The 24,625-nt window shown below is 33.8% G+C and overlaps 1 protein-coding gene across 2 annotated transcripts in view; it reads right to left on the bottom strand.

Annotated features, from left to right (window-relative positions):
* The window catches only part of PIK3C2G (phosphatidylinositol-4-phosphate 3-kinase catalytic subunit type 2 gamma), a 419,361-nt gene that overhangs the window by 317,700 nt on the left and 77,036 nt on the right, over positions 1 to 24,625 (bottom strand). For both annotated transcript variants that reach the window (XM_064377719.1, XM_064377720.1), the window contains 3 exons: positions 19,757 to 19,827; positions 16,405 to 16,468; positions 3,843 to 3,962 (listed from right to left, as the gene is read on the bottom strand). In XM_064377719.1, coding sequence (XP_064233789.1) covers positions 3,843 to 3,962; positions 16,405 to 16,468; positions 19,757 to 19,827 — 255 coding nt within the window. The remainder of the gene's footprint in view (positions 1 to 3,842; positions 3,963 to 16,404; positions 16,469 to 19,756; positions 19,828 to 24,625) is intronic.

Genomic DNA, 24,625 nt, shown 5'->3' with positions numbered 1-24,625 from the left:
AATTTGTTACAGTATTCCTTTAGAGAGAGAACATTTTGATCATATTTAAAATGTCATTACATTTATATGCAATTTCTCAATTTAAAGGATCTTTCTCAAGAACCTTTACAGAAGTATTTCTATTAGGTGAAATATTTCATCTGAGTATAGTATCAACTGCTAGTCTTAACAACTACACATAAGATCTTCACCCTATCCATGTGGGTGAGACTATTAAAAATGTTATCCTGATTTAACTAGAATTCAATTTATTCAGAAATATAGACTTGTAATAGAAAATCACCATGACATCCACCTACACCATGATGTGAAAGACCATATTTTCACTTTGTGGTTTGCCTATTATGTAAGCATTTAATGGAAATTAAATTATATGACTTCTGGAATATAATTTGAAGGATGTAAATTGTTTCCAGTGCTGGGTCAGAGAATAAAATAGAGTACAACAAGTATGTTTGTCATATAATTCTTCAACTTGATAAAACTGACATTTAATAAACACCTAATGACTTCCCTGTATGGCAGGAAATAGTTCTTTGCATGTTGACCAAAAATACAGCCAAGAAAAAGAAAAGCTTCTCAAATTTCACAGTTTGTTGGCAGAAAACCTGTATTTGTCAGTATTTCTTCAATCTTAAGTTCATGGTGGGTGGATAGACTGCTTTGGCATTGTTAACTGGTTACTGCACAAATTCTGTAAAATGTACTTACTATGTGTGCCAATATTCTTATATAGGTAGGTTCACAGTTAAAATGGGATTGAAAAAGAGATGAATAAAAGTATGAATACAACTAATGTAGAATAAATGAGCTTTCAATAGTCTACTCAAAATAAGTAGGGTCCAGTTTTTACAGAATATTGAACTGTCTTCCACTGACCAAGATGAAATAAAACTAGTTGTGAACTCTCTTTTCTTAGTTTCTATGCATGAAAATCATTTTAGTCTTATCAAAATACTAGATAAATATTTAGATATTATGAGTTTAAAAGTTTCAAAGAAAAATCACACAAGATTTTGTGTTTATACTGGTATATAAGGAAAGTGAAATGTGAAGGTGAGTTTTTCTTGAGTTTATAATTGTTCATGGCTTTCCTATGAAATACCCAATTCCTTTGTGAAGAATTCTTTTAGCTTCAGATATTGTAAGTTTGACCACTTCTCAGCCTTTCGGCTAAGATCAAGTACAAATATTGTAAGTTTGATTTTTCTGAAAAATTGTCATGTCTGTTCTTTTAGGGAGTTTCAGGCAATGAATGTTTTGAAGATAAAATTTTGTATAACCAGCAATACTTTGACATCATTTGAAGTGCTTCATCCTAAAGTCTGTTTTCCTCATTCTTTGCTCAGTTGTTTGTCTGCCAATTCGCCAAGAGCTGGACATAAAAGTTGAAGAATAACCAAATAGTCTCAACAGACAGGAAGATGTGTCCACACCCACACATCTGGTCTCCTCCTCTGGCAATGGTTCATATTTGTCAGGAGGCTGGCTGTAATTGATGGCCATGAGATGACAAGAGCCAACCTTACTGGGGCTTGTGTGAATTAAAGCCTTCATATTGGCCTTATTGGAAAGATTCTCCAGAAATAGCACCAGCACCATCCTCACTACCTCCAGTAACAACAATGATCTAATTTAAGCTACACTGTCATCAGGGCCCTTTATTAACATTATTGCTCATACTCACATGAGGAAATTTAAAATTCTGACAAATGAATTAATTTTCCACAGGATGTTTAAGATAGAAACTGGTAGATCTTAAATCCAATTCATATTTGCATTATGTTATCTTATATATTTTATTATCAACTCTGGGAGTTTGTAATGTTTCTAAAATGTGATAATTTAAGAGAAATCACTGCTTGTTCAAAGTTAACTCTCACTACCTTGTTATACTGACTTAACATCACCAATAAGAAAGCCCTTTTGCAGCATCATATAATTCCCAAGTTCTTAAGCTCATCAAAATAGTTATTTTCAAAACATGTTGGTGAAATGCTTTTAAGACTCTAGTACAAGTTTCTCCAACCCACGGCCTGTGGGCCATATGCAGCCCAGGATGACTTTGAATGTGACCCAACACAAATATGTAAACCTCCTTAAAACATTATAAGATTTTTTTTTTTTTAGCCTAACAGCTACTGTTAGTGTTAGTGTATTTTATGTGTAACCAAGACAATTCTTCTTCCAATGTGGCTCAGGAAAGCCAGAAGACTGAACATCCCTGCTCTAGTATACATTTTTTCACACTGACACAGGATAGAAAAGTATGATCATATTATATATGATCAATTCAGATTGTTTTACCTTGTTGTTATTTGTAAAGGCCATCGGTCTTAATAGCTACTGCAACAATGATTTTGGAGACTACACAGTTATTCCATTTCCTTCTATAATTGGAAAGTAAAAGAGCGGGTGTTTCCTTATTAAGAAAAATTTAGTGAAATAAACATAAATCTGTCTTAGATATTGAATTTGGGGATTTATTGATTACATTTAAATTTTGATTTATTTAATGGTTTGCACTTTTAGTTTTCCATCAATGTTTGTTTTTAAAATATTTTGGTGATGTATGTCCATGACTCATCAAAATTATCATTGTCATTGTTCATATAATGTTAAGAACATATTTAAATTTCTATATTCATTTTTTACTGTCTAATCACACAAAAGTTTGAATTAAATAAGATCTAGAAAGCCCAACATTAAGAAACTACTGAATTTTTATACCCACCTATCTATTTGAAACAATAAGTAGTAAGCATGATGATTTCCATGTAGTGATATGATTATCTATATTGTAAATCAATCTTTTGAAAGTTTCAAGACTGTCATATTCAAAGGTAGTAGAATCTCTCTTGTTGTCTACCATGAGGATAGAGAATGCATGTACTCACTCTATCTTAGAAAGTTTCACATACACTGTAATGTGTATAGAGGCCTAGGTTCAAATCTGTATTTTGCCACTATTAATTCTCTGTACACACACATTGTAAGCATTAAGTTTTAACAGTGAAATGAACATTAAGACACCAACTTTATGACATTGCTGTGAGGATAAATTGAGATAAAATAATTAAATTCAATGAAGTAATGCATATGCCAAATTATTTTATACGTTAGAATGCACTGGCAAATATTAGTTATTATCATATCTTTGTTTATCATCTGCTAAATTAATACGATAAATGAATTAATTGTAACCAGATTTCCTAATATTTTTCTTGGAAATAATCACTTATGGGTCTACATCAGATTTCTGAGATTTAAAAAGAATATCATATAATGCCCATTTTGAATCCCACCAAACCAGGAAATTGTCACATGATGTGGGATACAGAGAAAGTCACACAGAAATCATGGAAGCTGCAAAATTCACAAAAGATACCACAAAAATGAAAAATGGATCATTTTTCATTTTATAAATGTGCTTATCCATACAAACATGACACTTATGCCTGTATACACTTGTATACATGAGAACCATTAACAACCTAAACAGACATTTTCACATGAATATTATATAATTACGTTCATTTAGGTGGGACTGTAGGATTGATTTCAGTGTCACCTAAAGTTATAAGGTGGTTACAAACTTCAAAGATGCAATAAATGTCCTTTTAGTTTAATTAAATCTATTTGGCATAATAGAATCAAGCTGCCAATACCCCCAAATAATTGAAATATACTGTGTGGCTACATGCACACACACACACAGCTACACACAAAATCACACACACACAAACATGCACACAGAAATATAGTTGTTAATCAAAGTCTTTCACTTTCTTAAGTATTGAACTCCGGTTTAAAACTACTGTGTAATAAATGAAGAGATTTACCTCTGCTTTTCTCTGAAGAATCAGACTTAGTTCATTTACTGCATCTGTAATTTGTTTGGTTTCCACACACCCTAGAACACTGCATATTTTTTTAATTTCTTCAATAATATCCATGTTTTCCTGTAGATAACAAGATTCACATCTTACAGTCTATTGAAATAAATGAGGGGACATTATCCTCAAACTTCTTCTCTTTCCATGGGGAGAAAGTGGAATAAAATTCGGTTGTTTGCTTTCACATGAAAAGAAAGTCCTCAAGACTGGTTATCTTGTGACTGGGGCTGTAATTTTCATTGAGTGAATGCTCAATATTACAACTGATTTAACACTAACTTACTAATGTACTAACTTAGCTCTAACTTAACATTACTTGAAACAAAATGAGAGAGAGGTAGAAAGAGAGGAAGGGTAAGAAAGAGGGAGAGGAAAAGAGATAGAGAGCGGGAGCGAGAAGTGTGGCGAAAGAAGGGAAACTCATCCTTAGACGAAGACTGTGGTTTCTGTAAAACACTATGAAAACAAAGTAATGATGGACGACTCAAGGAGAGTTTCAAAACACACCTGTTTTTGGAATCTGTATATTCCAAACTTAGGAAAAAAATCAGATTCACAGGATTCATAACAAACTCAGGACAACCAGTTGTGGTGTTAAAGTGTGTGATAATCATCTGATTGCAGTATCCTTGAAGCGACTGATGTTTCAAAAAGAATTGCTGATGACAAATATAGTCTACCAGTACAGTTTGGATGTTTGTCCTCTCCAAATCTCATATTGAAATGTAATCCCCAATGCTGGAAGTGAGGCCTGGTGGGAGGTGTTGGGTCACGGGGGTGGATTCCTCTTGAATGTCTAGATGCTGTCCTTGCAATAGTGAGTGAGTTCTCACAAAATCTGGTTCTTTAAACGTGTGCAGTACATCTCCCTTCCCTCTGCTCCAGCTCTCGCCATGTGAGATACCTGATTCCTTTTCACCTTCTGCTATGATTGCAAGCTTCCTGAATCCCTCACCAAAAGCAGACGCTGGCGCCACACTTCTTGTATTATCTGCAGAACCATGAACCAATTCAACCTCTTTTCTTTATAAATTACCCAGACTCAGGTGTTTCTTTATAGCAACACAAAAATGGCCTAATACACCAAGAGCAATGACAGATTCTTAAAATCAACACTGCAGAGCGGCCTTGAGATAGAGAGAGATTTTATGGTCACCATTCTAAGAACTTTTCATTGGCCATTCTATATCTCAGATTTGCACATTTTTTTTTTGAGACAGATTTTCACTCTGTCACCTTGGCTGAAGTGCAGTGGTGTGATCTCAGCTCACTGCAATCATCACCTCCCAGGTTCAAGTGACTCTCCTGCCTCTGCCTCCTGAGTAGCTGGGATTATAGGCACGAACCACCACACCTGGCTACTTTTTTGTATTTTTAGTAGACATGGAGTTTCACCATGTGGTCAGGCTGGTCTCGAACTCCTGACCTCTTGATCTGACCGCCTCAGCCTCCCAAAGTGCTGGGATTACGAGAGTGAGCCACCGTGCCTGGCTGTATGTGTTCTTAAATAAGGATTTATTTTTTAAAAATCTTCTCTGTTTTGACCTTATTCTTTTTCATGTTTTGCCACTAACTATAATGAGAAATCTCTTCTTTTTCTTTGGTTTTGTTTGACTCATGTTTCACTTTACAATATTTTTATATACTTTGTCTTTATCATAACAATTGTGGCTTTTCAAAACACATTAGATTTGTCACCAGCACCACTATCATTCCAATGAATTACAACAGTTTATTTCAGGAAGACACAGAACAGGGTTCTTCTTTTTATTTTCACACAAAGATAGGGGTTTACAGCATTAAAAGATTTTAATCTTCCTTATTCTAGGGCATTTTATTAACAAAGTGTCAAGACAAAGACACAATGCAAGTTTTATATTAATAGGATAATACTTTGCTGCTTTTGTGGAAAAATAATATGTACTTTTTAATTTGTTGCCAGTATCTCTTATATGTCATTTTACAAATGCTGAAACCAATGACAAAAATCTGAAGAATAACTAATTAATACTATAAAAGACAAAATGAGGATTCCAAAAATTGTCCACAGATTTTACTAATGAGCTAAAAGTAAATGCAGTTTATTTGAGATCTATTTTAAGTCTTTCATGGATTAAAAAAAGTCTACTCAATAATAACATGGAGAAGAAAAAATTATGAGCCATCCAAATTGAAAAAAGTCATTTATTTCACTTATGGTGTGAACTCAATATAAGTCGATATTGTGATGTGGCTGCCAGATCCAGTTCATTATTAAATTGAATCAAAAGACATCTGCTCTTCATAACTAGAAAGTAGTTCCACCACATTTTCCATGTCTATTATCCAAACTGAAGTTTAGTTCGGGTACTAGATTTGAGAATGTACTTGACAAATTGGAATTTACTAAATGACAACTACCTCACTATTAGTGTACTGTTAATACAGTATCCATTCAGAAGAGCATCATAGACAACGTGGTCAGCTCTGAAGTCAAGCTCTGTTTGTTTACATCCTGGTTCTACCCCTTTCTACCTGTGGCCATCATCAGAGTATTTAACCTTCATATCCCTAGGCTCCTTCTAGCGAGTGAGAAAGATAATTAAGTTTCTGTAAAGATTAAATTAGATAAAATATAAAATACAGTGCCTGGCAGATAATGAGGGCTAAATTTTAATGTTTAACTAATTAATTTCATTCACACCAATCTTTCAGTTTATAAGAGAAATAAGACACTGTAGATGCAGAGATGACTAATAGAATGGAAATTAGAAAATCATAAAAAACTGAAAAGTCATATTAGGGTCTATGTTTATTTTTTCATTCATCTGTTCTAAGTAAATATGTGAGATACATGAGTTTGTAAAAATTCATAAACAATACTAAGTGAAATTCTAATACTGGGTTGACTTGGGTAACTAGGTAGCTGGTAGCTGATTTATTCAATCTATTACTTCAGTCTTGCAGTATTTTTTATGTGATCTACTTATCTCATTTAATCTTCACATTCTAAAGATAAATAATCATTATATTCATGCATAACTGAGATTCCTAGAATATGTGAAATAATATATTGAAATTGTAAAATTGAATTGGTGATTATTTGAATATGAGAACCAACAGAAAGGTTGGATTTAAGATGATTCCAAAATTTTATTTCCAAATTTTGGAAACCAAGAATACAGTAGGGTGCTATTAATTATGGCAGAAACACGGACGAAATGAAGATTTTTGGTAGAATCATAATATGAGTATTTTTTGATACACGGAATTTGAGCTTCCCAGAGGAAATGCAATGGAGTTCTATCTCTAGCAACTGTTAGACTGAGAAAACGTAGACACACTACACCCCCCCACACACACACACTCAACATGTTCATATTAACATTAAACAAACGATAAGAAAGGTAGGATAAATTTCAGGGTTGCAGACATTTAGAAGGAATTTCAAGCCTAAGAAGTAGCTCCAACAGTGATGCTGCATTGGCCTGGAGGAAATATCAGACTAGATGCAGATCCTCAGCTGGAGGATAGGTTAGTTTATTACTAATACTGGGACAAGTGCTGAAATCTTAGGACTAAACCTCTTGGTGAAGGTAGGGGAATGGGCAGAACTGGAGCCAAGATCTTCAAACAGTCCTCAGACATTAGATAGCAGCCACCTCCTGTAAAAGGTGCGAGAAGAAAACCATGCCTTCTGACCAGAAACACTTTTGATGAAGCCTCTCTCTACTCAGTCTTTGAGTAAGGAAAATGATTATCTGAGAAACTGAACCCTAGTCTATGCTCTGTGTGTCTCTGGAGTATTAATTTATACTACCCATAGTGGGAATTTATGTTAAAAATTGTACTAGGCGGCTGGGCACAGTGGTTCACTCTTGTAATCCCAGCACTTTGGGAGGCCGAGGAGGGCAGATCACAAGGTCAATAGACTGAGACCATCCTGGCAAACATGGTGAAACCCTGTCTCTACTAAAAACACAAAAATTAGCTGGGCACAGTGGCAGGTGCCTGTAATCCCAGCTACTCATGAGGCTGAGGCAGATGTTGGAGTGAGCCGAGATTGCACCACTACACTTCAGCCTGGTGACAGAGTGAGACTCCATCTTAAAAAAAAATTATACTAGGCTATTGTGACATTTTTGGACCCAGGGGAAGTAAATGCACAATTGTTGTACAGGAACACTTTTCTATACTAACCTACAGAGTTTCTCCCCAAATACACATACATATACATATACATGCACACACATGCACACATGCGCACATATACACACACACACGCCAGAGTAATGGGAATATCAGTCCAAAATTTATAAGGCCTATGATAGCTGATTCACATTATGAGAGACCCTACAGACACAAAATGCAATAGGGTGAGCACCCAATTTCAAGAAACAACAAAGGTAGACTTGGGCAACACTTTTTTTTTTTTTTTTTTTTTTTTGAGACGGAGTTTCGCTCTTGTTACCCAGGCTGGAGTGCAATGGCGCGATCTCGGCTCATCGCAACCTCCGCCTCCTGGGTTCAGGCAATTCTCCTGCCTCAGCCTCCCAAGTAGCTGGGATTACAGGCACGCACCACCATGCCCAGCTAATTTTTTGTATTTTTAGTAGAGACAGGGTTTCACCATGTTGACCAGGATGGTCTCGATCTCTTGACCTCGTGATCCACCCGCCTCGGCCTCCCAAAGGGGCAACACTTTTATAGATGTGATACATAGACTAAAATTTGAATAAGGTTGTTCTAAGAGAGAATCTAGATAGAGAAAAAAAGCTGAACACTGGAAGCATCATAACATTTCATGACATTTAATATTTTAATGATGGAGGAGAAAGTTTGGGTCACAGATGGTACACACAGTGTGGAGACAGAAGCCGGAAGTCTACAGCTTAATGGACATCAACATGAAGGTAGTTTTAGCTTGGCAAAAACAGAAGAAATTTTAGCTTAGCAGAAAAGAAAAAAAAATGAAACATTATAACCATTTCAAGTATTTGATGTTTTTTCAGGTAAAAAGAGGATTAGATTTATTGTAAGTAGCTCTAAAATGATAAATGAGAACAAATGGTAGAAAATCTAGAGAGGTTCTTTTGATTCAATATAAGAAGAATTTCTTTTAAAATTATTTGTCCAAAAACTGTGTAGGCTGCCTTTTGAATAAAAAAGCACTCCCGATTCAGGTATATGAGCAATCAGGGATATTTAGAGAAAGATTTTTACATTGCTTAGGAGTTTAGATGAGACTGCCTCTAAATTCTTTCTAACTTCTTTGGATTAGTGACTGAAAATAAGGTCGTGATGTTATTTTACATAGTACATTCCAAGCTTATCTTAGGAAATAGTTGATGTGTCCTGGACTTTGAAGGAAACATATGCTAATATTTTAGAATTAAATAAGCATACTTGAAAAATATTTTGAACATTTGAAAAGATTGGTAACAATCTTTTCTTCCCTGCATCTTTCTGAAAAACCAAACAAAATGGCATAAGTGGTTTATTTTTCCCCTCTCTTATTTAGCTGTGGAGAGCAAAGCAGTATGCATTTAAACAGCCATGTAACAACTTACCATCTTCCAGATTCTATATAAACTTTAATGAGTTTCTATTTATATTAGACACACTGAAAATTATCAAATTCAATTAATGAGTTTGGAGACAAATTGAGAATTTAGAATGCTTTTCATTCCAGGTTCAGTAGTTAGTGCCAATATGAATTATTTTTTCCTTAAAGATTAAAAATAGCTTTGAAATGCAGCTTGTCTTAAAATATAAAAAAGGATGAGTTCATGTCTTTTGCAAGGACATGGTTGAAGCTGGAGACCATCATTCTCAGTAAACTAACACAGGAACAGAAAACCAAACACTGCATGTTCTCACTTATAAGTGGGAGCTGAACAATGAGAACACATGGATACAAAGAGGGGAACATCAGACATTGAGGCCTGTCAGGGGTGGGGGCAAGGGGAAGGAGAGCATTAGGAGAAATACCTAATGTAGATGACGGGTTGATGGGTACAGCAAACCACCATGGCACATGTATACCTATGTAATAAACCTGCACATTCTGCACATGTATCCCAGAACTTAAAGTACAATAAAAACAAACAAACAAACAAACAAAAAATATAGATTGATATCTCTGTAACTATGGAAAAAGCCAGATAATATGCAAAATTATAACTTTTTCTGAACCTCGCAGAGATCTGAGGTCACAAAGTGACCAAGTAAACCAAATTACAAAGAATGAAAACTGCTCCAAAGAGGGATGGGGCACACGAAATGTTCAACCTTTGGCAGAGCACAGGAGAAAGAGGTGGTCACCATACACATGGGTAAGACAAAATCAGCTAAAATTTTAATATATTTTTAAAGGCTAGATATGAGCTAGCATGTCAGTTTGGAATATCAGGAAGCCCAAGACACATGGGGAGTTTACAATCTCCTGCAAGCTGTTTTCCATGGACGCCTACCAGTTTTTCAGGGAAAATACTGAAGGCCATGCAGTAAACAGAAGTCATATTCTGTGGTGCAAGTGTGTAGGTAATCACCTGTTTCTGGGGGACAGTTATGGGGCTCTGTCCACTTCTGTGGATCCTTTCGACATAAGACGCATAACTCTAAAGCTGCAGGGGGAGGAGCAGCAAACACTGCATTACCCTGAGACCAGGCACAAACCCATTGCTCTGGAGAAGTAACAAACGAAAGTCTTGTCTCTGGAAAAGAAGTAGGTCATAGATGAGAAGCTCCTTTGCTGTTGAAGGAAGGTTGGAAGCAAAAGGCCTTTGCTTCAGGGGAAATGCCAAGAAACTTGTCTTGGGTCCAAGATCTTACCTGGACACCAATTAGAGGTCAGGGATGAGGAGCAGTAAACTCGCTGCTGCACACAACTAACTGCAGATATAAGACAGAGTTTGGCTGCCATGAGGAGGGGCAGGAACGCTGTGATTGGTTCTTTACAACACAGAACCCCCTTGTCCCCAGTGCCAAAATAGGTCTAGCACTGAATAATAAATAAGCAAGGATAGGGTACAGCTGGGAGAGTGACAACAGTGTTTAGAGAGACCCTCTCTTTGGCACAGACAATCAGGAGCTGTCAAAAGCTGAGGATGAAGCAGGATTCTACACGGAGGAAAACGTCATGATACCACAGGTTCCACTGTAAGCACAGATAATAATAGCTTATCTAATATTTTATGAGGCCAGCATTACTCTTATACCAAAATTTATCAATATTATCAGAAAATAAAAACACAAACTGATATCCCTCATAAATATAGATGCAAATATATTTAACAAAATATTAGTTAATTGAAGCTAGAAACATATGAAAAAGATTATAAATTCTTAGTAAGTATAGTTATGCCAGTAATAAAAAGATTTTTAAAATTTGAAAAGAATAAAAGAGAAAAACCATATGTGCATTTGTATATATGCACAAAGAATATTTGACAAAACTCATAATCCATTCAAGATATAAACTCTTAGTAAATGAGATATAGAAAAAAACTTTTTCAACCTAGTAAAAGATAACTAACTTTTTATATTACAACATAACCTCCAAATAACTTTATAATTAATGATAAAAGACTATAACATTCTCCCTCAGAGAATGCAAGGCAGGGATTATATTCTTACCACTTCTAGTAAAATCCTACTGGAGACTCTCAGCAAGAATTAAATAATAAGGCAAGTAAAAAAATAATAAGACTATAGACCGAAGAGAAAAAAACAAAATTATTTCACAGATGACATGATTGTATATGTAGAAGTCCTAAGGAATCCAAAAAATAATTCTTAGACATGAAAAGCGATTTTAAGAAGACATAGTATATAAAGTCAATATATGAGAGTAAGTTCTATTCCCACATATTAACAAACAACTGGAAAATAATATAAAAATATTATTTACAATATCAGACAAAAACATGACATAATAAACTTAATAAACTATGCTTAATCGCTATGCTAAATTATAAAACATTGCTGAATGATTTAAGAAACCTGTGTAGATGAAGAAATAGATCAGATTAAATTGGACTCTCATGGATTAGAAAATACAATCTTTTAAAATATCAATTCTCCTTACATTGATCTATATATTCAATGCAATTGTAGCCAAGTACCTAGAATAACCAATTTTTTTTTTTTAACAAGAATGATTTTGGAGAACCTATATTGGCTGATATCAAGACTTTCCTTGAACATATGGTAATTAAGACAATGTGGACTGACATTTGGAGAGTCATGTGATTTGTGAAACAGAATAGGGAGGCTAGAACTAGATCTGCACATGTGTGGATAATTGTTTCTGACAAAGTTGCTAGATTATGCAATGGAGAAAAGCATGCCATCTTTTTTCTACTTAAAGTATATCATCTTTTTTCTACTTAAAAGAGTACTATCTTTTTAAATTTTTCTACTTAAATATACCATGTGATGCAAACTTTGGTGATGAAATGATAAAGAAAAGCTACAAAATACTTTTCATCAAATAAGACCTTTTACAGAGAGGAGAGGAAACATGAAGTGGCAAACAGATATACGATACCAAAATATTTTATTACTTAACTTATTGTTTAATAAGAATCCCTTTTCTTTATCTTTAACTGTGTGTTCTTCATGTATTATATAATTCACTACATAAATCACCAGTAGAATGTCAGATCATCTTATTCCCTTGCACAAAACCCTCTAGTTTTCTCCATCTTCCTAGCAACCCAAATTATGTTGGCTAGTGATTATCTTCTATTTTGAGAATCTACTTTTTACTTTTAATTTTTTTATACTTCTTCAAGTCTGAGAGTGCTCTATACATGATAGGTTTGACTTTTAGAAGTTTCTGTCTGCCCTTTATTTCTTCTAAGGTAGGTTTCAGTTCTGCAATTGTGCTTCATTTTCCTGTGCTTTGACTTTATTGACTTTATTTCTTTGACTTCTTTTGCAACCTTGCAACTGTCCCTTGTTAGCTATTCATTTTATCCAAATTTCTTATGCTTCTTTGCTCATTTCCCACCTTTTCTTATGTTATATTCTAAATGCAAATTGGTGAAAATTTTCTTCTGGACCCTATACAATCCTCTATTTGAGTGATAGTGATAGAAACAACAGCAGTAATAGCAATAAAGTAACACAGGCACTTACGTTTTCTTAAAAATGTTTTGTCTCCCAGTCACTATATTATACTAAGCACATTACATCCACTATTACATTAATTATTTAAAATGTCGTTATTTTATATTTATTATCCTCACTGTAGTGACGAATTATATAAACTCGAGGAAGGTTGAATACAGAAGCTCTATAGTGGTGGAGGGTTGACTTATACATTTATCTGACTTTGGAATCTCTGCTCTTAAATTTTGTCCTAGACTGCCATTAGGCTTAAATAATGTTTGAAGTTGGAACTTCTGAAAATCTAACAATAGATTTGCTTGTAACCAAGAGAGCTTCAGTTTAAAAGAAGCTAAATATAAAATCCCTATCTGTCCTCTTTCTTTCTACTCATATATTGAATTTTCTTTCTTCTCTAGATGAATGCAGTTAGACTTTGGTCTTGAGCAAGTGTGAAATAAGTATTATTTTGCCTTTCTTACGGAGTTACTTAAACCTGAATACTAGAGATGTCATATTCTCCTGGTTATCTCCTTGGTATAGCCTCTGAGTCATGGGCTAGACGGTAGAAGGACTTAGGGGTTCTCAGTTATTTTCTGACGAGATAGATGTTTCATGAAGCTTAGCCTCATGTTTTGAAGCATGTTTGAACTGATTTTCCTCAACCGTGGTCCATCTAGTTTACAACAAATTCAACAGTTACTAGACTCTAGTGTAAATTTGTTATCCATGGTAGGGATTTCCTACCATGATTCTGACTGGCATTTTAATAAAGAATTTTGGAGACAACGTATTAGAGGTTACTAGGAAGAAGTAATTTTAAATCAGAAGTTGATTCTTTCTCCTAGGCTATGATTTGGTTTTATATTGCTTTGCTTTGTATGGACACCACTGTGTGTTTTATTTATGTGGATATGCTGTCTCTCCAACTACATCATTGGCAACTTCAGAGTATGGTTTGAACTACCATTTCTCTTGGTTTCAGTGAGAAAATAGTTTCATGATCTGCATGAAGTAAGCATTCAGTAATATCTTGGAGGGAAGATACTCTTTTTTCCATTCTTAATTTCTCTGAAATTCATATTGAATTCATATTATTCAATTTCTATGAAATTAAGAATACAGAATGAATTAAAAAATATTCCCTGTAATTCAGGTTATTAATGAAACAGAAGGGAGGAAAAAATGTCCAGTGAAAAAGCTCTTTGTAAATTATATACAAAACTAGCCATTTAACGTAATAGCCAGAATGCCTGGCCTAAAATGGGAATCATCTAAAATATGTTGAAATAATAATTGTGAGGAAAGAAAATAGTTGGTACTTTAAAATAGTCATATTATTCAATAACATTCATGTCTGACTTATTCAGCTGCATGCTTATTTTTTCAAATCACGTGTAATAATCCAAGTTTGGGAGATATTAAAAAAACATTATTTTTCCAGTTGATACTGTTCTGAACATGATGAAATGCTACTTAATGTACTTGTCAAATGAGTAGAAAGTATAAAATTGTGAACTGATAATATCATAGTCTGTCCTCATTTCTAAGATATTTACTATTGATGCTTCATAGGCAAAAATCTCATTTAAAGAGCTCATTGTTTTTGAATGAGTTCATCTGGAAAATCACATACACCATGACCTATTCATAAAATAATTTAGTTGTGAGTGATGATTGCAATTTGCCAATGATAATAGAAAGACAGTATTTCTTTGGTATTTTGCCAACTTTTAAGTCATGTTAGAGAAATTTACAATAGTCAATCATTTCTTTCAAACTAGAAATATGGGAGGCTTCATATGTAAGTAATAGATCAAACTTCTGAATTTAGAAATTAAGAACTGTCACAAATTATCAATAATTTGTGTATGGAAAAAAGATGTCTATGATATGTGAAAGTGCTGAGACATTTAGATAACTAAAATTCATTCATAAGTAGGTTACCAAACCTCAAAGTATTTCTACACACAGTAAAGAGACAAAAATACTCTAGGAGTTAAGTCTTAATATATCCTAGTAATCTGGTAAGTTTCACATTCAACATGAGAAAGAATGACTATCACAAGCCTGAATTAGAGGTACTAACCATAACACTTTTATGAGATTTAAAACAAGCTAATTGTGGATTCTTTTCACATTCCACATTTTAAACTTCCAGACTCAGACCAGGCTGAAGCAGAAAAAATAGAATTAGGGTGAGAAGATTGCACTTTAGAGAGAAACGTAAGTCTTGTATGTGTAATCTCCATGTCTTTAGATATTCATATGGAATTCACATATGATTTTAGTATCTACATCAATAAATAGAATTTATTATTTTTAGATATATTTCATGTTTTTTGATATTACAAATAGTTACTGAGATATATATCCTTTTAAGTATATCAGAAATTAATTATTTAACAGAAACAAAGAAGTTATTTGTTTAAAAAATATTCCCTGACTCACAATATTCTGTAATAATATGATGTTTTATCTGTGGAATGCTAAACGTTCCCTGGAAGAAGAAGCCATAAGAAATAATCTGCCTAATGGAGATTACAACTTCAATACCCAATAGGTAACCAAATTTTAGTAGCCTTGTACTGAATCCATCATTTCCCCTGCCATGTTACCTTCTCTCTTCACTATTATAATGAATTGATGTTTCCACAAAGTCAGTCAGCAGACAGGAATTTTGAGTTATTCTAGGCACATAGAATTTCACCAAATCATGTAAATTGTACATTTTCACCTCTTATGAATCTGTCCCCTCGTATTATCCATATAGTAGAGTGTTTGTCCATGCCCTCATCATCTCTTTGGGCTAATGAAATGTCCCTCTAATTATCCATCAGTCATTCTACTACCCTGCCTAATGGCTTCATGTCATCAGCTGACAAAGTAGAAAATCATAAAATTGGCCATAAAAGGTCCATAAAGTCCTACATAATTTGGCCCCTGTCTGCTCCTTTTATCTGATTTTGTTCTAGCCTCTAATTTTGAACACTAACTTCAAAGCATTTCAATGTCATAGTTTCCTAATCACACCAGGCTTGTTGCTGACTCTTTTTTCTGTTCATGTTGTTCTTCACTGAAAGTTATCCCTACTCCCTACCTTCCTTTACAACGCCCCTCTCTGGATGGGAGACACATACAGTACTCAATTGTCAACATTCAGCTCAAGTGGATAAAACTGATCATCCTTTCTTATGCAGCTTGTATACATACAAGTCTTTCTCAGCAGCTGTAGCACTTTACTGTATATGTCTTTCTACTTGTCTATTTTTCCATGCTGAAATGACAGACTTTAAATGTAGATCCTCTGCTGTATTCATTTCTGTCATCTTCAAAATTTGCAACATTTTAGAAAAATAGTAGATGCTTTAAAAATGCTTACTGAATTGATGGATAAAGTAACAAAAGTCAATACCTGGGTTTTCAATAGTTTTTTCAGGTGGAAGTCATATTTTCTGATGAGAGTTAAGAGACATTGTCTGGAAAATAAAAAATAGAAACTTTGTTTTAAATTGGGTGGGGAAATTTATATTATCTTTAACACAAACATTTATCACAAATTTTGTTTTGCCCATGATACTATCATTGGCATGGTATAACAATGATTATTGTTGACATAATTTTGAAAACATCCCAGAAGGGTGCCTTATAAAGTTTGTATAACTTGATAGACTACAAACATATTTGAAAATCTTAGAACTCCAAAGAACTTAAGATAAATTAACCAAACCTCTCAAAGGCTGATCATTATGTAAAACTACTCTTAATTCAAACTGTAAGTTGCAAAGGGATTCATAAGCAGATAATGGCATATATTAACATCAAGAAATATTAAGTATGCAAAATCTTGTAGAGAATTGCATTTGGAATTAATGGCTTATATTTATAATAGATGGGGTTGTCTTTGACACCAAACCTCTGCATTTTTCTTTCCTAAGCTTCTCTTATTGCTCCAGCTGTATCTATGCTTAGGGAGAAAACATGCAATTTGAGCAGAAATTCTTCTAAGCCTTGCTGGTCAAAAATTATTTTCCCAAACATTATTGACTTTACCTTCTTATTTGTCTTGAAACCTCCTGAATTAAATTGAATAATGAGTTACACAACTCAAAAATACAACTTAGAAAACACCATTTTTTTAACAGTAGCTGTATTCTCATTTTTCTACATTATCACTTTAGCTCAAAGACAAAATGCATAGAAATACATAAAAGTCAATGAAAGAGGAGGAAAATAATAACTAAAGATTTGGAGAATGGCAGTGTTTTTATATACAACCTAAAACTATTAGTACCACCAAGAATGTATCCACTTCAGCACTTTATTTTTGTATATTGTGTCTATTTTATAGAAAAAATCTACTAGGAACTAGGGAAGGTTTTTAAGTGATTTGCTCAACTTCTAAGAGGTAGTTGAGTCATAAAAGAGAAAGGCTGAAATCAAAGCCCTTGCCATCCAGTGCTTGATTTTTTTTGATGACCCAATAAGGTGTTCTGAGGAAGGCAGGCAGGGAAGCACTGTATCCCAGAAATTAAAGTTCTACAGTGTCCTTTGTGAGGCTGAGAATGTCTCCGTGTTAGATTCCCTTTGAGAAAGATAAGAGGGGAAGGATCAGAACATAATGGAAGTGGAATAAGCACTGATTGAGAGTTGAATACTTGGTTTTAGTCATGGCTATGGGATTAAATATTTGTGTGACAGTTGCCAAGTTTTTGAACTTCTGTTTTAGTTTCCTTAGCACAGAAGAAATAGCACTGGGAGATGGCATCCCCTCAGACTGTAATCCATTGCGCAGGGATTGGAAGGAGGGGTGGTGGAGTAAAGTCTGAAGCTAAGCTGTCCCAGACATATTTCCTTTACTCTTTGCTTTGCCCTGAATTAACCCTCTGGACACCTGCAATTACACACTGGTCAAGACCATCAAATGTCTGCTAGGGGGCAGGCAATGACAGGAGTAAGACAAGAACAGAAGGAAAGCCTCTTTCTCTCACTCTCTTGTCACAGCGTTGGCTTGCCTCTCTGTCCTCCAGGTAGAAGTGACTTAAAAGGTACGACAACCCTCCACCAAGTCATTCAAAATAGTCCTTGGTGTCCCAAGGACTTCCTGCTTTTTGAAAAACTTCTCATATTTGAGGTATATGCTCTTGTTTCTCTCTCTTTCTTTCTGTTCTCCCTACCCTTGGAAAGATTTATTTTGGAAAAAGGAAACTACAGACCTTGTTTATATGTTATACGACAGAAATCTGTACCGGAATCATATAACTAACTATAAAATGAGAATTTGTGTTAGACTATGTTTAAAGTCCTTTCTAGTCCTAGCCATTCTATGATTTTATGGAGTGAAATGGATACTTTTAGGGGCAAGGGTGGCAGAGAGGTGCACATGGAAAAACACAATAGTTTAATGAAAGAAAATGTCCTTTGTAAATTTCAGGCAAATCTGATTTTAGTCCTGCCACTAACGACCAGAATGGCCTTAGGTGAATTATTTAGCCTCTCAGAGGGTCAGTTTCTTTGATTTTGAAGCAGGATAGTATGAATTATCACAGAATTTTAGAAAAAATTAGATGAGATAATGTATGTAAATGTATAATAACTTCACAAAATCATTAGCCAACATAGTCACTAAAAAAATTTTAGCTCATATTTTTATTTATTTTTTAAACTTAACTTTATTTTAAGTTACAGGAAATGTGTGCAGGATATGCAGGTTTGTTACATAGGCAAACAAGTGCAATGATGGTTTACTGTACCTATCAACCCATCATCTAGGTATTAAGCCCCACATGCATTAGCTATTTATCTTGATGCTCTCCCTCCTCCACGTCTCTGATGGGCCCCAGTGTGTGTTGTTTTGCTCCCTGTGTCCATGTGTTCTCATTGTTCAGCTCCCACTTACAAGTGAGAATATGTGTTGTTTCATTTTCTGTTTCTATGCTAGTTTGCTGAGGATAAAGGCTTCTAGCTCCATGTATGTCACTGCAAGAGACATGATCTCATTCCTTTTCATGGCTGCATAGTATTCTGTAGTGTATATGTCCCATTTCTTTTTTCAGTCAATCACTGATGGGCACATGGGTTGATTCCATGTTTTTGCTATTGTAAATTTAGCTCATATGTTATAAGGCTTTACTTTAGAGATTTATGACCTGTACCTTCCACATTACATTTTCTACTGGTTCAGCTCACAACAACCTTAATTGCAGATATACTCAAACTCCCAGTTTAACTATCTGATAAGTCTATTATTCCAAATAATACATGCATACATTTAGATATAAGAATGAAGTATGAAATGTTCATTTGTTGTCACTTGAGTTTTCCAATTTGAATTTACACTCCTCTATTTATGATACACCGCTTATTGTCAGGGAGTTTCAGAAACAAATTAAGTAAGAGATGGTTACCTTCAAAGTATTAAAATTGTTTTACAAGGAGCTTAAGTGATATATGCAAACCCAAATTCACAAAATGAATCAGGAAAACATGTCTTTAAAAATGTAATAACCAGAAGCAGAGATTTTCTTAAAAAAATGAATGTTAGAATGCTCTGGAAAGTGTTAGTAGCTCTTCAAATAAATCTGAATGACTGTGAAGAATGGATAATTATTAACAGAATTTGCTAAAGAGAGATGCCTATTAAAATTACAATAGCTTCCACAGTCCCAGTGAAAGGACAGTTTTTACAATCAACTGAAAAATATTGAGATTTGACATGTGAGAACTCAATCAGAAAGTACCCTTGGAACAAATATAAAATGCCTTACCTGGATACTTTCCAAATATGCATAAATTCTAGAAGTTGGTTCAGATAAAACTGGCTGTGGTCATCTTCATGCTGTAGACAGCAGAATATATTAATATTTATAGAGTGAATAGGAATGAGTACCAAATAAAAATAGGTCTGTAACTTCCTGCTGTCATTTTATTTACTTATTTTCATAACCTTCATTCATTACTTTTATACTTTGTCTTAAAGACCTTACAAGATGCTCTTTAACTATATAAGCCTTTTTAATAGTAAAGCAGAAAGCTTAGCTTTGGTTGAGAATAAATCTAAGACAGTTGAAAAACATCATGGCATCACCAAGGTCTAACATTAATTTCTTTTACTACGTAGGAAGGCAGATTTTCAGGCACCAGTTCTCCCACATATGTGCACATACTTTTTTCACATTTATGCCATGTGTGCCATAGCAGTGTAAAGCCTGACATTTTGCCAGATGGGTGGGCAGACATATAATCAACTCCTTCATTTTTCAGCTTCACCACATTTTGCCACCAAAATGTCAGTATAAGGGAGCTTTCCATTTTGTGAGGACTAAATTATGCTAATTAATGACAATTACTGGTAGGTATAAATTCTAGGAGTTAGTTGGCATTTTGTTTTCTTCCTATATAAGCATGAACTACTCATCTTAAAATATTCCTGTCACCTGTATGTGCGCGCACACACACACACACACACACACACACAATCATACCTTAACTTCTTGACTACCTCTCCTGCAACAGAGCATTCATGAAAACCCTTTTCAAGTGTGCAGAGAATGCAGTATCTCATCATAATTGCACGATTTCACCACACGGTGGCATTAAGGTTGAGATCTGAGTGAGTCCCTTAATGCCTGGGGTGTATGCAATCTTGTATGTCAATACACACATTATCTATTTTGAAAACTATTAGAGATTTGGACAGAAAACATCAGAAGGAAAACCTTTATATGGCCCAATGTCAAAGGTAAATTAATTTTCATATTGATTTGTTTTGTGAAGAGGAAGAAGAAAGCTAAGTTAGATGGAAAGAATAAGGTCATTGTTATAAAACAATACTTTGACTACATGCTGTGAAAAAAAACACTATATAGAATGGCTGAGATTCGAAGATGTGAGTCTTACTCTCTAGAAATTTACATATAGAGTCACTGGGACAGCTAAAATAGAAAGTGTGATAGTGACAAGACAACTTTTTCCTGCAACAGAGAAAGCTAAACTGTAGTCATGAAAAGGATAGTAAAAGAAGGGGGAAAATGAAAAGTGAAAAACAGAGTATAAATAAAAAGCAAAATTTGAACTATAATATTTGGCACTTGCCTTCTTTCAGAAGTTAAAATCAAAGCAAGAACATAAATAATATACTTATTTACATCTTTCTATGAAGCATAATCATGTTTATTTAGAAAATAATTTATTTGGTTTCCAGAGATACTTTTGGTATTTTTTATAGTACCATTTACTAGAAAGTTTTTAAATTTAAAGTATCTCACTATGCTGGAGGAAAAATAACTTTGTAATGTACATGTATTAGAAACATTTTTTGACTAAATTATTAACAGATCTTGAAAAAAAACAAAAGCTGGAGGAAAATTCTCATAATTGTCCATGAAAGATAGTGTACTTTTCCCTAAAGCTGAGGCCATACTTAAGGAAAAAGGAAAAAGGAAAAGTCTTTTTTTCTCATACAAAAATCTATTGCTGTAATGTCCTGTGTATCTTCCTCTGAGTTATAAGAAAATCTTGATTTTATGATTAATATCTACAATGTTAGCAATACTTTTGATCAAATTTTAGATAGGTAAAAAAAGAAACAAATTTTAAAATATTAAATTATTCATAGCTAATCAAGGTAGGAGTTTTAAATTTTGAAACCTTGGATGATTTCCAAAGATCATCAACCTGCTTTATTTATTTATTTATTTATTTATTTATTTATTGAGACAGAGTCTTGCTCTGTTGCCCAGGCTGTAGCCACTGCCTCCTGGGTTCAAGTGATTCTCATGCCTCAGCCTCCCGAGTAGCTGGGATAACAGGTGTGTGCCACCATGCCAGTCAACTTTTTGTAGTTTTTGTAGAGATGAGGGTTTCACTATGTTGGCCAGGCTGGTCTCCAACTCCTGACCTCAGGTGATCTGCCTGCCTTGGCCTCCCAAAGTGCTTGGGATTAATGGTCTGAGTTACTGCTCCTGGCCTGCTTTTTTTTTTTTCTTAGAACAACTTTCTTATTCTCTTGAAATGAGGATTAAATTATACTATTTCAGTATAATATTATCAAATTTAAAATTAAAATATTATCTAAGACGAATTGAGCTTTGCAATGCTTTGCACAATTAGAAAACTCCAAAGTATCTACTGAAAGGCAATGGTATCAATAAACTTAATATAATGATAATAGTCATATTCATGTGAAAAAGAATACTATCAAGACAATTTTACAGTTTTATTAGAAAGATTATAATTGTTCATAAATGTTTTACTTATAGCTGAAATCCTGAAAATCACAGAGAATTCTGAAACCACCATAAAAAATAAAACTGAGAGAACATTCGCTATCTCCTTATGATGTATATATAAAATTAAAAACACAAATTAAGGGTTAATTATCTTAAATATGGCAATTCAGACTATGAAAATGAGACACAAGTTGATAAACTGTTAGAGTTATATTAACTTAATTAATAAATCATATATATCATAGAAAGAAATTTTTTTAAAACTTACTTCAAAACCAAAGCAATTATCAGTTTATTTTTATTCTGCTGTTGCATATAGAATTTTCCATTGAGACTAAAGTTTATCCTGCTCTATAGATATTGGAAGCTTACAAGAAAATTTGTGATATATTAAAATTGTTGATATATCAACAAAAGTCATTACACTGCATATATACTATTTTGATATAACACACAAATGTCCATCCCTCTCAATATATCCAATATCATGAATAAATTTCTAAATGTAAATTAATGTTAACAATGTTTTAAATTTTTAATTGTAAAGGACCAAAATTGCACACAGTGTAACATCCAATTTTGTGATGTCAATAGCTAATACATAGGTAGTTATACTAGATGCAGGCACTGACTTAAGATTTTCATTTATATTTCTTAACTGAGTTCTCATAATAACCACATTAAGAACTATTATTATTCACATTTTAGATGAAGAAATTTGTTCATACATTTGTTTATTGTCTGTCTCTCAACTAGAATGTGAACTGTACATTCTAGAAAAGGCAAGTACCATAAATGGCATGTAACCAGTTTTATTTGCTAAATTAATCAATTGTTATTAGATTGTACTTACTGTATAAAGTACTTATCCCAGTTCCTTGAAGTAAATTCTTTAAGTTTTAATAAAATGTAATATCTTCTCCTTTGAAATGTAATGCAAAAAGCAAAATCCTAAAATAATCGAGAGTTGGAGAGATGGAGATACAGAATGTCGTTTTCATATTCTGCATGGAAGTTATCATTGGATTTTAATTGGAAATCAGTGCCAGTTGCATGCCCTGAACCCTTGAGGGCTGAGATCTTATTGATACTGTTCACTACTCTAACTACATATTAGTATAGGGCCTAATACACAGTGTTTACACAGCAAATACTTAGGTATGAATGGAGGATATACAAATACCTTTGCCATCAAGTGTATTATCCATTTTTAAACAATAGCATAAATATGAGCAAAAGTTGCAGATGAGAAAAGGCATTTATACTCTTCCTATGAGTTGTTGAATTAACTGAGAATTGGTGATATTTATTGTAGGATGTACAAGTTTGTAAGTTGAACCAGGAAGCATCAAAAAAACCATGTAACTTAATTCCCACTGTGATCCGAATGGCATATTGAAAAACAGGCATTTCTGATGAGAACTACATATTATACACCCAGAGATAACAATATGCTTGTCCCTGGACATGATAAAAGTGATGACAGCAATATGATGATTTCAGCTTTTTTTCTCAACATGGAGGGCAATTTGAAGAATCTTAAGTTTAATATTGACAGGGTCAGCTGCACTTTATAACTGCACTGGCTGACATTATCATATAGTGTGAACTGTAGCCAGATTAGTTTTTCTCTGTCTGATCTCATCACTCTTATTTACTAGTTGTGCAACTTTGAACGATTTAAATAATATTTTAACTTTTCAGTACTTTTATTTACATAAGATAGAAAAATGGTTGTATTTATTACTTTGCTCTTGGGTTACTGTCAATTAGTTCATTTAAAGCACGAAGAACATCACTTGGCACCTAATATATACATAATATGGTTAGTTATTAATCATCTATCATGCCCCAGACTTTGAGCTACATGGATATTAGCTGTGAAAAACAAAACAAATCACACACACACACACACACACACACGTGTGCATAAAACTAGAATTTTGACCTATTACCCTGAAACACACATCCAAAACCTTTGAGAATATCCTGCAAATTCTGAGCATATTTCCCATATAAGTTGGTAGCAATACATGAGCTCTGAAGAGTCACTGACGGTGCTGAAATTTACACTTCTCGGCTCCTCGGTTTCATGATTTTAATCTTGGGGAAGTCTTGATATCTCCCTGTGATTCAGTTTCCTTATTTTTAAAAGTGTTTACCTTATAGAATGAAAAAATTAAATGTGATAGAAATGTTAAAGTCTCAGACATTAAATGTATGCCCAACACCTATATCAGAATAATAGTTACATGGATTTTTCAAAAGACCTTAATTCACATGAGTCTGAAATATTAGTGATTTGTTCATTACTACCAATAAGTTATTATTTTAGCAGCATCCAAATTAGAATCATATATTTTATCTTCTTCCTCCATTCTCCAAAGAAATATGATGATTTCAGCA

Source organism: Aotus nancymaae, unplaced genomic scaffold (assembly GCF_030222135.1).
Source record: "Aotus nancymaae isolate 86718 unplaced genomic scaffold, 86718_ANA_hifiasm-v0.15.2.pri h1tg000016l, whole genome shotgun sequence".
Classification (NCBI taxonomy): Eukaryota; Metazoa; Chordata; class Mammalia; order Primates; family Aotidae; genus Aotus; species Aotus nancymaae.
The sequence above is the reverse complement of the archived record's forward strand: the minus strand, read 5'-3'. Positions and strand labels throughout refer to the sequence as shown.